Raw genomic sequence first — 16363 nt, 5'->3', positions numbered from 1 at the left:
AAGAAACTTGCAAAACATTGAAAGAATAAATTTATATTCCTAAATTAAAACTGAAAAAAGCAATTTCTCATCTTATTGTTACATATTACATCATCAATATTGTTACAYATTACAGGCATTTGGGATGCTTGTAATTGAATAAAACTCAGCTAACAGATATGAGATTTTCAAGGAAGTGCCTTCAGTGTAAGTAGTTCTATCCACATAATGTCATTTTTTTAATGTGTGACTGCGTGCATTCTTTCTGCACATCTTGTGAGCTAAGTAGAAAAGTCAGAGACTTACCACAGTAGAAAAGTTTCTCATCAGATTTGTCCTTACAGTGAGCAATGCCATCACAAGTCAGCTGATAATCAATGCATTCCCCATTTCCACATTCAAACTCGGAATAAATGTTGCAAGTAGAATTTTTACCTAAAAATAAAATATATTAACACATAAGTTTTAATAGCTTTTATATGGGAAAAGAATGAGAAAAAATATTCTCATGCATTCCAATCATTCCACGGTTGAATTCCAAACCAAGGCATGATGGATTCTATAAAAGATATGTATGCATCCAAACATCAATAACTGTGTGAACATTCAGAGAAGTGATTACTGATTCAGTTAAGAATTTTAATGACTCTTATTTTCACTTAATTTTACTTCTCACATATGCCTCTACACAACAACCGAGTTCTATGCAATCATTTCTTAATGATCTTTTAAAAGTGTCTTCAAAATAGCACATCAAAGAAAAACAAGCAAACATCTATTGCTACCCAGCAGTTAATTCAAACTGTTTTGTGGTACTGTGCTGTGCTCAGAGTGTGTATGCAAATATTTCCACCACAATCCACGTCCTATATCCAATGCTGAAGTTATGACCTAACACTCAATGAGGAAAATGCTGTTTGTACTTGTACTTTGTACTTGACTTGTTTTTATTCTTAAAAATTAAGTGGCAGAATTAATTGGTGAATTTTATGTGTTCTCCTATTTACTCTTTTACATTAGAAAAAGATACATTTGATCTTTTGACTTCATCTTTCTTCTGCATATTGATTTTCATTTGTTTAGTTAGTAACTGAGAAGGTATCACAGTATTTACCCAAAATRATTTTATTGTGAACATTGTTATAGCACATTTGCTTTATATGTATGGTTATAAATGACATAAATTTGAAAGAAAGGAAAAATATACAGCACATTTCTAAAGGAAGAATGGGGAAATGAAAGCTGATAATTACACTTGTCTGCTCACATCCATTATCATTACTGCAGCATGAATTCAATATCCAAAATACACAGAAGCAAATACAGTTTGAAACCATTTTTGCACTAGATTCAATACAAAGGAAAAAACAGAAGTGCTGAAAACATGGATTCTGGATAAGCTAAGGACATCCTAATGATGAGTGASACAGAAGCCACTAAATAGTAATCAATTTATCTTTCTTTCTGTTTTTTTCCCCATTTCATTTTTAAGCATCCTGAGAAGATCTTAGGAAAAGACATTCTTGATTAGATTTGAAGTTCAATAGAAGGTAATCTTTAGAGAAAGCAGGTAAAAACCCCTACATTTACAGTGTAATCTATGCACAGCTCAAGTCTAACTACAAACTTTGGCAGAACCCCAACTTTTAGAAACAAAGCATCTTAATGCCTTCTAAAGCTGTTTATTTGATCAGAAACAAGTAGTCTGAGTAGTCTTATTATCCGTTTAATCATCCGATTCCTCATTTAGTTTCACTGAACCTTTGTTTGCCAGTTTTGAGARTGGCAAAAATGCAGTAGGCTAACTGCACTTTGAAAGGGCAGGTGATTTCTTTTATTATCTGGAAATTACTATCATTTTTATTGAGTATCTCCTTCACATATGTTACAAAAAAAAAGTAATTCCCGAATTCCAGCTTAACTATGAAGTCTCTCTTGGTTTTGTCCTTCATTTGAGAGCCAAACCCCCATGTTTAAAGTCTGCCTTCCAATAAACCTGTATTTACCATTAATTCTTTTCACTTTGTTATTCTATATGGAGAAAATCAAAGCAATGGTTTAGGTAAACTCTCTTTGACTATTACACTAAACAGCACATGCCGTAGAGAAGCATCACGTCAGACAATATTACTTACTCACACATCTGTTATCATCTACCAGTATTCTGTCCCCTCTACATGAACAGTTCACTCGTCCATCAGGAGTCAGAAGGCATAAATCATGACAGCCTCCATTCATTTGTGCACATGGAGATAACTCACCTGAAAAATAAACAATAAAAGATGGACTCTATTTTATCAATTTCAGTGAGCAATGCCTTTGACAGTGCAAAGATCACCATAGTTCAGATTCATTTGCAACGAATTCCAGTTTTATAAGACRTATTAAAATGTTTATATGCCTTAAAGGCTGACATTAAAAACAAACAAGGTAGTCATTWAAAAAAAGGACACAGCACAATCAAAAACTGTAAACACTTGAAAATATATTATTTAACCATCATTACATGAGCAGAATGCTCATGGTCGTGCCATAATATTTATTTACTTGAGGAAAAGGATATATCCCATCTTTTTTTAATAGTTCCTACAAAAAAAAGAAAGGTTATAAAACACAGCAAAATGTTTTATCTTTGTTAAAATTAAGATAATATCTTGAAATGAATGGAATTAACAAAACAATAGATCTGTTTTTGTAACTTACAACTGTTAGTATCATTGGCAACTGCAATAATGCCCATCGGCTGGTGTGGGATATCAGAACGAAGGACTTTTGTGTCTCCTCCTGTATATTTACTGGAACGCAGAATAGCTCTTCTCACCCAATCTGACCAAAATATATAGTCATCATATACAGCCAGGCTGAGAAAGGAGCCTGGTCCAGATTTGACAATTACCTAGAACACATAAGTACAGAAGAGAAAGTGTTGCTTCTGAATAAGAAATCTTAAAAATGCAAACACTGACTCATTTCACTTCACATAGTTTGAGCCAAAACACTCCTTTAACACTTAAAGCAAATGGAAAAGGAAGATAACATCACTTAAAATATTTCACAAGAATGCTATGAGAATTAACTTTTTTAATTTCACTTCAAATTTTTAGAACTTAAATATTTTGCACCCATCTATTGCTCTAGGCAACTATTCCATAAGACAAATAAAAAGAAAAAACACAATTTACTTAAATGTGATTGTAAAAAAAAAGCACCTCAGCAGCATAGAAAAGGAGATACTGTAATGTGGCTGAAAAATCCAACACTTTAAGTCTTTGTGAATCAATTTGAGCATTCACCATTACCGTACCAGAAGTCTCAACCAAAGATAATACATATTTCTTAAATGCACTATGATTACTGAAKGACAACAACAAATCTCCTAAGTCATTATATTACTGTAAGTTATTAGAGTTTAAAACCAAGAAAGAAAATACAAACTGCAAATCACTGCAAATTACTATACAGTAGGTTTGAAAGTAGAAATACACTGATAATCATAGTATGCTATAGCTTTTCTAAAGTATGATCCTTCTTTCTATATAACAGAATTAAAAAATAAACATATATAGTTTCTGATTGGAAGAATTCCATACACTTTTTAAATAGACCTTAGTCTAAAATTTTGACYGAATAGGAAAATTATTGGAAAGAGGTCATTATTTCTGCACTACAATGCTGCTTATGCAAATACAATCGTTGCATAGGCAAATTGGGATAAAACCAGAAAAGAGTTATCTTTCTTTTAAAACCTCAGAGTGATTTTTGTTGTTGTTTTTGTAACCATCAGTCTCGTCGCCTCCCTGGCATGGTGCCCTGGAGATCAAGGTGTCCTAAGAATGCAGACTTCAGCGCCAAGGTGGCTTTAGTGGCAAGGTGCTCACATCTATGGCAGTGAGATGTGCCCAAGAACATGTCTAGACACCCAACAGGGCTCCATCTATGCTAAATTGTTAGAGCCCCCAAACCAGAAAGACTTGCACCCAAAATGCCTGTTTGAATGACCCTGGACTGAGGTGATGCCAAACTACATCCAARAACTGCGTGGAAAGAGGGCTAATTACAGCAGGCCAAGGTCAGGCATAAAGAGTGTTTTGACAGGTTACTAATGGACATAATTGTATTTCAATACACATGAGCACACATGACATCCAGATATAGATCTTAGGTAGATACTGTCAAAATTACTTATACTAATCAGATAATTATATCATAGTTAAGAGGATTCAGTGTCAAGCAAATTCGCTGTATTTGAGCAAACTGTCAGACCTGTATTTGCTCTAAGTGTTTCTGTCATCTGTGTTTCTGAATTTCATATCTAATAAAGCAGATATTCATTCATCTCAACAGTGTCTACAGCTATCATTGGACAGAGATAGTCTTATGCAGGATGGTCTTGGAGAAGCAGTCAACATGAAAGAGTCGGCCCATTTTTTCTTTACAGATTACTTGTCTCCAGTGAAAATAATGATGGAAGCCAATACTTTTTAAATCTATTTCTCTTAGTTATTGCTAATAATTTGATTTGTATCAAGACATAAGAAGGCTGTTGCATCCCTTTAAGAAAATAATACAGAAAGGAAAGCCAACGGAGAATCAGTGAACACTGTTCAAGCATAAGAAAAATCACTGTTTTCAAATTGCAAATTTATATGTTACGCATTAGTATTCTGTTTCCACCTGGATAAATACAGAGACAAAAACACTTAACACTACATCTGATGGGAGGAAAAAAAAATTAATAACTTTAATTAACATATTTATAAATGAAAAGAGACTAGATGATGAAGTGACAAAGCTTGCTGTCAAAATTGAATTATACATAAGGATAAGAATATTCATAAGGATTGAAGGTAAGGAGCAATGGTAAATATCTTCAGAAGTATTTCACAATMCAGACTGAGAAGTGACTAGTAAATGAAATTCAGTGGACATGATGTTAATATGATGTACATGGGCAAAATATCACTGAGGTCACTGAAGCGACAGTTCTCTGAAAAGCTGCTCACAGACAGCTGAGCAGGGATCTGTAAAGCCACGACTGGGAATCATTTTCTTTTTCTATTTTCTTTTTTTTTTCTCCTCTCTTCTAATCAAAGAAAAATAGTAGGAGACAGTTTAAAAATGAAGGAAAAAATGTCCTTCAAAAACATTCAGCGGATGTCATTGCCACAGGACAATGTTAATGATGAAAGGTGCCTTGTTCCTATGCTCTTCCTCAGGTACCCGCCATCCCTCAGTGCTCTTTTGCCTCACTTACCGTGACTGGTCCTATCTACTGAATCTGTGCAAACCAAGAATTGAAAGYGTTTTTCAACTTGAACATATCTCTATCGGATCCAAATCTTCACTAATTTCAAATCCATCCAACAGATRCATAGGAATTTCTCAACAGCTTTTAGCTCAATATCGTAAGGAAATGAAGCATACTGAGATTGTGTGTTCACCCATCATTTCCTTCTCTAATATCCTTTGCAGTTGTCAGTCAGTCAGAAAACAAAACAAGTGAACGGTAAAGACTCCAAGATAATCAACTTACTGTAAGTTTTATAAAACTGGTGGCTAGATAGAAGCAAATGCACTCAGCACCCCCGGTGAGGGCTAATAGAGGGAAAACTGTCTTTACTTATCCCACCTGGAAGCACAGAGTTCATCACCACATGCATGAGGCCAGTTTATCACCCAAAWGCAGTATGTGCTGCCTGGTCCTGGTGGTCACTTGAGGGTGTCTTAGCTGTGCTGCAGAGGTGGGACCACCAYGTGCTCTGGGTGTGAGGGACAAAAGACACATCTTCAAAAGCATCACTATTCCACAGATGCTGTACATGAAATTTCTTTTTTTCCTAGTATTGCTTTGCACACATTAGAAAAGTTCTGGCAGGGATCAAAATATAGACTACAATGTAATAGGGGGTTAATTTGTGAAGTCCACGCTCGTTCACTGCCAGAAAGCATTGCAATGGTGTATTTTAGTTATTTAATGCAAAAGACAAAAAACAGCAAGCAGCAGATTGTGGAACAGGAYGAAATCTGGAAATATCATGGCCATCAGCTATGGTTTAGGTCACAGAACTGAGAAACRTGGCACTGACTGAATGGGCAGATAGATGAAAAAGACAATGCCCTGTTTGCTGCATGAGAAACCTGAAGGGTTTTTCTGATGTATAAAATAAAACCTGTCATATAGAGACCTCTGTCTTGATGTATTTTATAATATGTCCAAAATGATAAAATTTCGCAGCTTCAAGTAGAATGCAGCACCTTAAAGCATTCAGGCAAGCTGAATAAGAGAGATCCCTACCACTTAAGTCTCTTCCAGCAAAAGTGGGTAAGAAGACTCACACAATATGTTTCAAGGTCGAATGATGGGGCATTAAGCTGATAGAGTATTTTGAGTTCTAAATAGTAACTGTGCTCTCTGCTTCCTGTAATGGGGGAAACGGGACAATGCAAATGGAATTTTAACTGTAAATCTAAGTCTTGCAGTTCTCTAGACAACATTTGTTATAAAATATAGTTATAACAATAGTCTGTTCTAGGTTTGAGATATCTGTAACATGTATAGGCAGACAAGAATTCCTCATAGAATACTATAATTTACACATATAAATCTCCTTATTTGATKGTATTTAAGAGTTAGATTCAAAACAACTGTTAGCACAGGCAAGCTTGAGATTTATTTTATAGAAAGATTTTTTTTTTCCTTAATATAAATATAAATGAATGCCTGCAGGTAATGAATCAGCTTATAGTATTAGATGTCTTTATACATTTTAATTTTTAATTGTACTAAATGACTTACTGATAACACGGCTCTTTGAAATCACTTACTAAATGGGCGCAGCAATCTAATAAAGCTTTTAAAGGGTTTTAAGGGCTCTCTACTCTTCTAAAGACAGAGAAACCTACTTACAGGTCCATAACAGAATGACAAAAGCTAGTATAGAAAATTACATTTTAAAAGATTAAAACCAATATTAACTTTAAGTCAATTGCCTAATAAAATAATTGAACAAATATTAAATAAATCAGCCTAAAAATAAATATTAGATGAGTATCTTAAAGGCAAGTCTCACAGAGGTGGATATCCTTTACCAAGAAATAAGAAGTTATTGTATTATAATGTAGAATACAGCATTAATCTAAAATCACCCACTGCATGTCATTATTTCAAATTAAAAATATAAAATGTAAAATAGTATGCCAGCTTTATTATTCTGTACTGCTTACTGTTTTTTTTTAAATAAGTTTAAGAACTGTGGAACTGTGACACAGATAAATGAACTGTACAGCAGGGAAGAGGTAAAAAAGCTATATTTTGGCAAATTGTAACTCTTATGTACATGAGTTAGTCATTTTAAAACACACACTTGACTCAGCCTGGTGTTCTTTGTTACTGATATTACAATGATTTCGTTTCATTGGCAAAATAAAAATATTATCTCTGCCTGGATGAACAATTCCACTACGCAAAGAATTTCTTGTCCACGAAACGTCCCAAGTAAGGTCAGTTACTTAGTCAAAAGAAAGGAAATTTCTCTTCCTTTCCCTTCCCTGAATCACATCTACAAAAGGCAGGTGCCACTGGCCAGATGTGGGAGAAAAGATCTCTAGTTTAGGAAAAGTCTGCCTATAAACAACCTTCACACTGTACCTTGTATCACTGCAGGAGAAAGCATCTTCTACCTCTACAGTATTGATTTTTATTACTAATTTGCACTCTAAATGATCCTGAAAAATCACACACACAAAATAACTGAAAAAAGGGGTTGCACATTGATTTTCACAGGAAGAGAAACTAGTAGCTAGCTAAGGAGCCTCCTCTTGCCAAACACTATGATATGTTGCTAAAAAATATGAACGTGCTTAAAGTTACTAAGACATTAAGCATCTTTGCAAATAGAAAGACCAAACACATGTGCCAATACAAGTTAATCTGGTCATAATTTGGGAGAGTACCTTTCTTATCTTTWTTTCTGTTGTTCATTTCAAATAACAGAATCCAGACAAGCAAACTACAAGGCTAAGAAGCTTCCAGTGTTCCACCTCCTATTTACAGTGGTTGTTTAGATGAATGATGTATTAGAAAAGGTAACTGTCACATGCATTTTTTGAAAAGAAAGAYGTGGCAGAAGAGATGAGAAATCTTTAAGTATCACAATGATCTTGCTGATTCAAACAAGACTTTGCATATGTCTTTAGGACTAAAAAAATGCTTCTGAACTTTAAAGAATACCCCTGCAACCAAAAGCTAGCATTAAATCTATCCACTTCATACAAAACCCAGTGAACCCTCACATTCTTTTCAGATGAAACAATTCAGTACTTCTAATTTTTTTTTCATCCTTTTACTTGATTATTATGGTCAGTAGAATAAGGCAGAAGATGCTACCTGCAAGAAACTTAGTACTAAGCTAYATTACCATTTCATGTTCTACGTTATAGCTTCTCTGTTAACCTAAAGGAAACTRGAAAGCAACAAAACAGAGAGAGAGGGGAAAAAGGGATTCTGTTGCAAGCATTCGTCAGTGGTGGCTCATTCCTAGCACCTTGCTGAAACATTCCCGCAAAATCTCAGATGACTGGAATTTTGGAATGATTATTTGAATTGGCATAATTCTGCAGAAACCAGAGATCTCGTCAAGCTGGACAGCACACCAATAAAGAGGAACAGCTGTCCTGGAAATATTATTTCACCAGATCAATAACATTAATCATGAGATACATGCAACTCATGGCCCTGTTGTTGCATTTCGTACATTTAACAGCAGCTAATAGATTTAATGGAATATACAGCTTTATAACAAATATTTCTAAGATTTTGTTTTACTTACGTATCTCTGTGATCCATCATATTCACACCTCTCAATTTTTCCCAGGCTGCCATCTGAAAAGTAGAGTTTCTCTGCCCTGTGATCAATGGTAAGTCCATTTGGTGTGAGAATATCTGTACTAACAATAACCTGTGCATTCTTGCCTGAGAGAGTAGATCTCATGATGCTTGGGAGTTGCTCATTCCAGTTAGTCCAAAACATTAAACTGTATTGAAATCAAAATAACAACAACAATAAAAGGACACCATAAAAAAAAAATGTAATTTAAATATCTTTATGAAATAAGTAGCAGAAAAAAMATATGTGCCTTCTTAGATAACTATGAATGGCATCTGTAAGTAATTGTGATAATCAATAGTGAATAAGAAAATGTGACAGATATCATTCTACAAATTACAGTAGGTTCCTGGTTCATTAACTTGTATACAAGAACACAAAAGTTTCTTTTCACAGGTCTGTTTAATTCTGAGCCCCATATCTTTATACTAACGCACCATTACATATAAGTAACACCTATATAATAATATAAACTAAGTTCTGATAACATGTCCATTAATGATTTCTAACGGTGACATTGTAGTCTTAATATGTTGGTAATTGTCAAACAATAGGGGACAAACTTAGGGAATGAACTCTGGCTGTAATTCATAGATTGAGAAAGACCTGTACATATAAACATACAAACAAAAATGATTTTGCTTTTTTCTCATTGAAACCTCCATCGGTGTTTAGGTTACTTTTTAAAGATATCTAGATATCTCACATTCTACAATAAAGCAAAAACTTCTAATTTGCCAAACAAGAAACTTAAATTCCCTTTCTTGAAGTCATTGCTTTCACTTAGGCAAGCAGAGGAAATTAGTAAAGTGATCACAACTATTTATCCTTTCAGTCAAGAATTTGCATAAGCTCATTTTTATCCTTGAGAACAGCTCAAATTTTTAAATGTACCATGAAAACATATTTAATACTTGATCTGAAACACGTAAATATAAAAAATGAGATACCATAATTCTCAAATCTCTTCCAAAGTTTGTGTGCAAATTTTGTCTCTAATCTACTTAACTTTCAAAGAGTTAATTGTATTAACCATCTCTGAAGTAAAAAGCTGCTGCTGTGTCCTTGACATTAGGTGAAAAAAAATAAAAATTTGATAGCAAAGCTACAACACATACTTTTGGCATTCATCTAAAGCCAATACATGTGGATGATCATCCTCTGACATTGTTATTACTGCTTCCCTGTTGAAAGCTCCTCGACGTTGCTGGTCAACAGTGTGTCTGGTGATGGAGGACGTGGTAGAGCTGGTCCAGTAAAGAGTGTCCCAAGCTCTGTGATAAGCAAGTCCTTCCACAGAACCAACATCTGAAACAGAGAAAAAATGAATGCATTTATCAAGGGATTTTTTTTTCAGTGTTGATTTTKCAAAATCATATAGTTCAGCTATTTCAGTCAGTTTAAAATTCTTTTATAATCTCAYCTATTCTTTATTAAAATCACAGTTTAATTATTTTTTCCATACACAAGTTGTTTTTTCAGAGAAAAGACTCTCAGAGCAAGAAAAAAAAAAATCACTACAGTGTTCCCAGGTAACACGGTACAAACTTCTTTTCAAAAAGCTACTTCGTCACAATTTTAAACTTTATGTAAGCCAGGGATTTTTTTTTTCTTTTTTTAGTAATTGCTTGTATTATTTAACATTATCTTTGGATGCATTTTCTAAACACACATGCAGAACACATTAATGAGGATCAAAATYAGCTGGTTATTAACAACTGAATAGGCTTTTTTAAAAAAAGCACTTGAAAAAATCCTGAAAAACAAACAAATAAACGAAAATCCTCAGGGTTTTACCATGACTTAGTAAGCTACAACACCACGCTCTTTCKCTCCAGATGAAAAATGTAAGCTAAAAACCAATTATATTAATGGACATCTAAARTATATATTTAATGTCTGGAAAAGATAAATTGTAGACTGCTGATTGCAATATATAAAAGTGACAGACTGTGAGAAACAGGRGCAATTATTTCCTACTATCATTTTTCGAATTACAGAAATGTATGTTGATTAACTTTACTTATTATTTTGTTAGAAACAAACAATTGTAGACCAGAAGGTTCATACCGCTAATTAATGAACTACAGACGGCAAAATCTAGAAATAAGTATGCTGAAATAATTATGCTGATCATTACAGTTTGCATTTGGCTTGCTGACGATGCAACTTCTAGCTTGCAATTCACATAAGGAGAGGATAAAGTTCCAAAACTAGTTTGATCACTGTGAAAGTGCTAACTAAATCAGAATCATAAGCCAAATCTATATTAAAAAAAAAAAAAAGACTCTCCTTAAAGAGGTGAACTGATGTAAAAAGTGTTTTCCTACTTTACTAAGAGAAGTTGTGGGAGAGAGATGTATTCAGCTCATTTACAAATAGCTCAAGTATGTAAATAAACCTAAGTTTAGCAAAGGCATTGAAGGCAACTCTTTTGACCACTGCAATGTGCTGTGTTAGATAACAGCTTTGTTTTTGAAAAAGATGGATGGGTTACAAGTCTTTTCTTTTTTTTTTTTTTTTTTTAAAGAATGTAGTATTTACTTGTCTTATTTGACTTGTATTTTAAGCACTAAAAACATATATTGAAATAGAGTAAGAGTTTAATTTTCTTGTTTTATTTTCTTGTTTTATGCATCTTCATCTATCAGTCAAAGATAAGAAATTATTTGAAAGGCCATGACAAAGATCTGCAACTACCTACTTAAACATGTTAAAAACAATTAAAATACGTGTGAATGCAAGTTTTTTGAATGAATTACTGCTTATGTAATTTCTGGGTACCTCTATACTATTAAGTAATGTAGTTTCTCAGTTTATTCTTGGGTCTTCCACCCTTAATCACTCAAATCACTTGCATGTTACTTTATCCCAGGGAATTCTTTTGGAATGAACCAATTAATTACTTTTGAGATGAAATCTTCATAGGCTTCTGAGGTTAATTTGCTTCTGAGGCAATTCCGTTTGGGGAATATAAACAAGACCACAGCAGATTTTGTTCCTCTTGCCTGCAGAGTCATCCCAAATACTAAAATCTGTATGTCTCAAATACACCTTAANAAAAAAAAAAAAAAAAAAAACTTAGCTATACAACACCAAAATGCCACTTAGATGGTATGAACTCCAAAAATAATGCTAGTAGTTCAGAGCCAGAGGTGTGCAAGGGATCCAGAGGAAACCTGGTCTGTCCAAACCATCATAGGGGCACTTGCCATGTGCTGTCCACATAAAACATAGTCTATTCGCTTCCAGCAGAATTACACATTTAATCCTCCCAACCCACCTTTATGTAAAACTTCATATACAAAAAAAAAAAAAAAAAAAAAAAAAAAAAAAACACAGAAAATATTTTTTTCTGATTTTTTTTTTACTTTATTTGTAAACTATTACTCTACTTTTACTTGCAGTATCTGTGAACATTGAGCATTTCCTCAGCTTGCTTACAGAAGTAAAACAAAGAATAAAACAGCCTTTGGGATTGTGGTTAAAGACATGGGTCCAAGGACCCATGTCTAAAGCTGAGGATTTGGCTGAGATGTGCTGCAAACCATATTTTTCATCAGGCAACTTAAGAAAATTTTCAATTTTCCTCTCACRTAGTCTCTTGTGCTTCTTTAGCTGTATTCTTTGTCTGAATGCCAGACAAGAGATYTTTATTGCATCTGTTAAATAATGTAGCTAAAAATATTTTGGTGGTGAGCAAAATATAATCACGTTGTTCCTGTCACAACTAGAATGAAGAAAATAAAATGCTCTTGAAATATAAAGTTTTAATATGTAAGTTTACTGATGATTTTTATATTTAAGTGATAAAGAGAACTCCACTCTACTGTAAGAATCAGAAAATACAGCTTCACATTACTTAATTGGATGAAGTTATCATATTGTAACTCCAAAGCAAGCTCTGTACATTGTGGCAGAAGAAGCTTTTTTGATAATGCTTCTTATAATATAGCAATTTCTTTCTTTTTTTAGCAGAAGGAGTCATGGTAAGTTGTGCTATCTAGGGACACAGACAAAAATTGAAGCTTTTTTCTTTTTTTTTTTTTAACAAAAATAATACAAGAGAAAGGAGAGCACTTCCTTATTAAATGATCTTTCGGAGTTAAATATGGCACCATCAAAAAGTCTATTTGACAAGCTTATAGATTATAGTATTTTCATAAATGCCAGAAACGCATTTGGGCTAAAAAAAAAAAAAATATGCTTTTCTTAAAACTCTATCATTCAGAGCAATTTAATCTAGTTGATATAAGACAAAATAGAAAACTAATAAATTATTCTGCTGTAAAGATATATCTAGTACATTGGATTACCTCTAACATATACATTTTGAAGCATTTATATGAAGTGCTCTTCTTAACACTTTCTTGTCTTATTTTTCAATAAAATTCTAGTTTTATCACGTTGCTTGCTTATGCAATTCAGAGTTCTATTACTGCAAGAGACAGTTATTTCGCACATTTGAAAAGCATAAATCTATAAGGAAAGGTGGTTTTAAAGAAAATCGAGCTAGAGAACAAGTGTTAAACAGATCCAAGATTTAGATGGACAATACAATGGATAATACAACAAATTTTCTTCTTTAATAGTGTTTACTCCAAACTGGATGACTTGTCTTCAGTRCCACAAATTATCCATGTTAATACTGTATTTCCATTAGCATTTTTGATGTTCTTTTTTGATTTATTGGTCAAAAACCCCAATGTAGAAATGAATAGTTTTCCTGTGTAACAGTCAGCAATGATAAGAATACATATCAACTGGGGACAGAAATACTCTCTTGTTCAGTCACCTCACGGTAAAATTAAAACCTTCTATCAACTTCAAATACCTGACACTGGAGGAGATCCCAAAGCCAATGCACTCCAGTGTTTAGTCATTGTTACATTACGACTACTTTATAATTATATCATACTGTTAAAGGGATATTTTAGAGTATATATATGTACTTGTGTTGCAATTCATATATAATCAGATATTCTATTCCTTTAAATACATGTGAAATAAGAGCTCCTCAGTGTTGTTTGCTGCTACAGATGCATCCTCAAATCTACTGACAGAAGGAAAATTAGTGATTTGTTTATTCTGAGCTTTATATTTTCAGAGCATCAGAAAATACTCTGAATTACTAAAGCATAAAGAAACTGGAAATGAAAAGAAACACATTTGTTTCACTGACATATTGAATTAAAACACTGATGGCATTAGATGCCTACAGCACAGATTAAATTTATTCTAGCCATGAAGCAACAGTTTATGATTTTCACATGAATAGCATACTTAAATGAAAGGAACATTAATACAATATGATATTAATATACAAATACTCACATTACTCACCTGCCACTGACATTCTGAATTAAATCAGTAATGGGGTGTATAACTGATTAAATATCTACACAAGAGAATGCAACAGCTTATGATTTACTAAAGCAATGGTAGAGTGATCACATCATTACATTGCCAAATGCCATCTATCACTTTTACTGAACGTAACAAAGATGGATTGCATCCACAGAYGAGATGCAGCCTATAAATACTGTCATTCTGATCTTCATCTGACTTTCCCAGGGAACAGACAAGCAACAAATCAATAACTGAAAAGCTCAGATTAGAGCCCCCTTGTTACTGCAAATACAGAATTAGAATGCTTAGGAATATAATGTTTAAATCATTTAATAGTTCTAGCTACTGACTTTGTTAACGTGCATAGTATGTCCCAAGTCACCAGGTTTTGATTTTCTAGCTTTCACTCCAAAAATTTCCTAAGATAGTTACAGTGAAAACTCTTAATTTTAACAAGGATTTCATCAGTTCAAGTAGCTCTTTCCTTTTATTTCATGTTCTCACCTACTCCATTTCCTTTGAGAAATCGAGAAAAGATTTTTCAACATCATGAAACAACAGTGTTTCCTTTTTACACAGAAAACCATCATGACAGTGAAACCCAGCATAAGCAGCACTTAGATATGAGAACTTTGGAAAATRCACTTAACTTTAAACACCTGCGTAATCTTCTTTAATTACACMTTCTCCCAACCACCCTTCACACTTACCTTTCAGGAAACAGCCTGCAGTGCCTGTACTAGACCGGTCATAGCAGATGACACTGCTTTCTGAYAATCTGTTTGCTTAACATTACGCTGATAGACACCAGGTGGTCACTGTTTCATCTTAAGTGAAAAGAATGCCTCAAAAGCCATAAAACACCTTAAGACTTTAAACTACTACTGCACCAGTACTTTAATTAAGTCTTTACTCCTCTACTTCGGTCAAGTAGCTATAAAGTAGGAACTTATTTCTGGCACATAAAATTCTGAGGAGACAATAATAAGGTATAATTAAAGAATGATTAACAAGATAAGGTACATTTGTCTAAAAAATTAGATGCAAATTTTATTTCTTAATTGCTTCAATCATCAATCATAYGGAAAATTAGGACAACATACTGAAAATCTCTGTCAAAAAATATATATCAAATTTGGCATAAACAGCTTGGACTGTAGTAACCAGTTATTTTATTAAGCAAACAAATACTTAATAAATCACTTTTCAAGAGCTGTGTAACACTAAACCATGCTATTTGCTGTGGCAAAAAAAAAAAAAACGCCTTATGAAATGCTGTAAAATGGCACAAACATAACAAGCTCTGGGTTCTTCAAAGCAACAAAACATCTTAAGTTCATGGCACCAAAAGCATCTCCATGGATATAACTCAGCATTCCTTCAGTCTGAAGTAGAACAGGATTCCCAGGTGTGCAGCCCATGCTCCTGCCCTAGGTCACACCACTTGTGGAAAGGAACCTGGGCATCAAGAGGGGTAAATCACAGCATGGAYGCGGACAAGATGTGTGAAGTTGGACCTTAGAAACGGGCAGCAGATCACTCATCTATGCTTGGTGAACACTTACACACTCACTGAATGGAGTTACAGTCAATGCAGACTTTCCTGGAAATATTTTTTTTRCTTAATTTCACTAGGATGGCAGAAATAAATTATTTACTTTTATAAACATTTTCTGTTACTAAGACCAGTCTATGCAAAAGGTGTATCTAATCGAAGAGATTACATTTCAAGCCAAGATAATTAAGAGTAGTATTTCAAATTTTACATGATTTAAGTTTAWTTTTTTCTTTTTTTCTAACAAGATAGCAGTTTTAATAATAAATTTTCCTTTAAGTTAAAATAACTTAAAATAGCCTAACTTTCCCCTCCTTTAAAACTGAAAGTCTACAGAACTACATTTTACTATTTATAATAACATATGCATATATATTTATGATAATAAATGCAACCTATTTACAAATTGAAGGGCAACCATAACTTTTCAAGTATTTATTTTCATCAGACTAAAAAGTTCTTTCTTGAAAGAAAAAGCTCAAAAAATTAACGGGACTTCACACAGTGTACTAAATTTAATTCTCTGTAAGAGAAATGGGAACATAAATGCCTTTTTGACAGTTAAATTGGACCAATTTAGAAGGAACAGTGGCAC

The 16363-nt window shown here is 33.5% G+C and overlaps 1 protein-coding gene across 1 annotated transcript in view; it reads right to left on the bottom strand.

Moving 5' to 3' along the window:
- Positions 1-16363, bottom strand: part of LRP1B (LDL receptor related protein 1B) — a 264021-nt gene that overhangs the window by 113206 nt on the left and 134452 nt on the right. The window contains exons 40-44 of the mRNA XM_026040854.1: positions 9983-10172; positions 8808-9012; positions 2683-2875; positions 2115-2240; positions 286-414 (exon numbers count right to left, since the gene is read on the bottom strand). Of these exons, the coding sequence (XP_025896639.1) occupies positions 286-414; positions 2115-2240; positions 2683-2875; positions 8808-9012; positions 9983-10172 (843 nt within the window). The remainder of the gene's footprint in view (positions 1-285; positions 415-2114; positions 2241-2682; positions 2876-8807; positions 9013-9982; positions 10173-16363) is intronic.

Source organism: Nothoprocta perdicaria, unplaced genomic scaffold (genome assembly GCF_003342845.1).
Source record: "Nothoprocta perdicaria isolate Ctin4 unplaced genomic scaffold, notPer1 scaffold_27, whole genome shotgun sequence".
Taxonomy (NCBI): Eukaryota; Metazoa; Chordata; class Aves; order Tinamiformes; family Tinamidae; genus Nothoprocta; species Nothoprocta perdicaria.
This window is presented reverse-complemented; position numbering and strand designations above follow the sequence as displayed.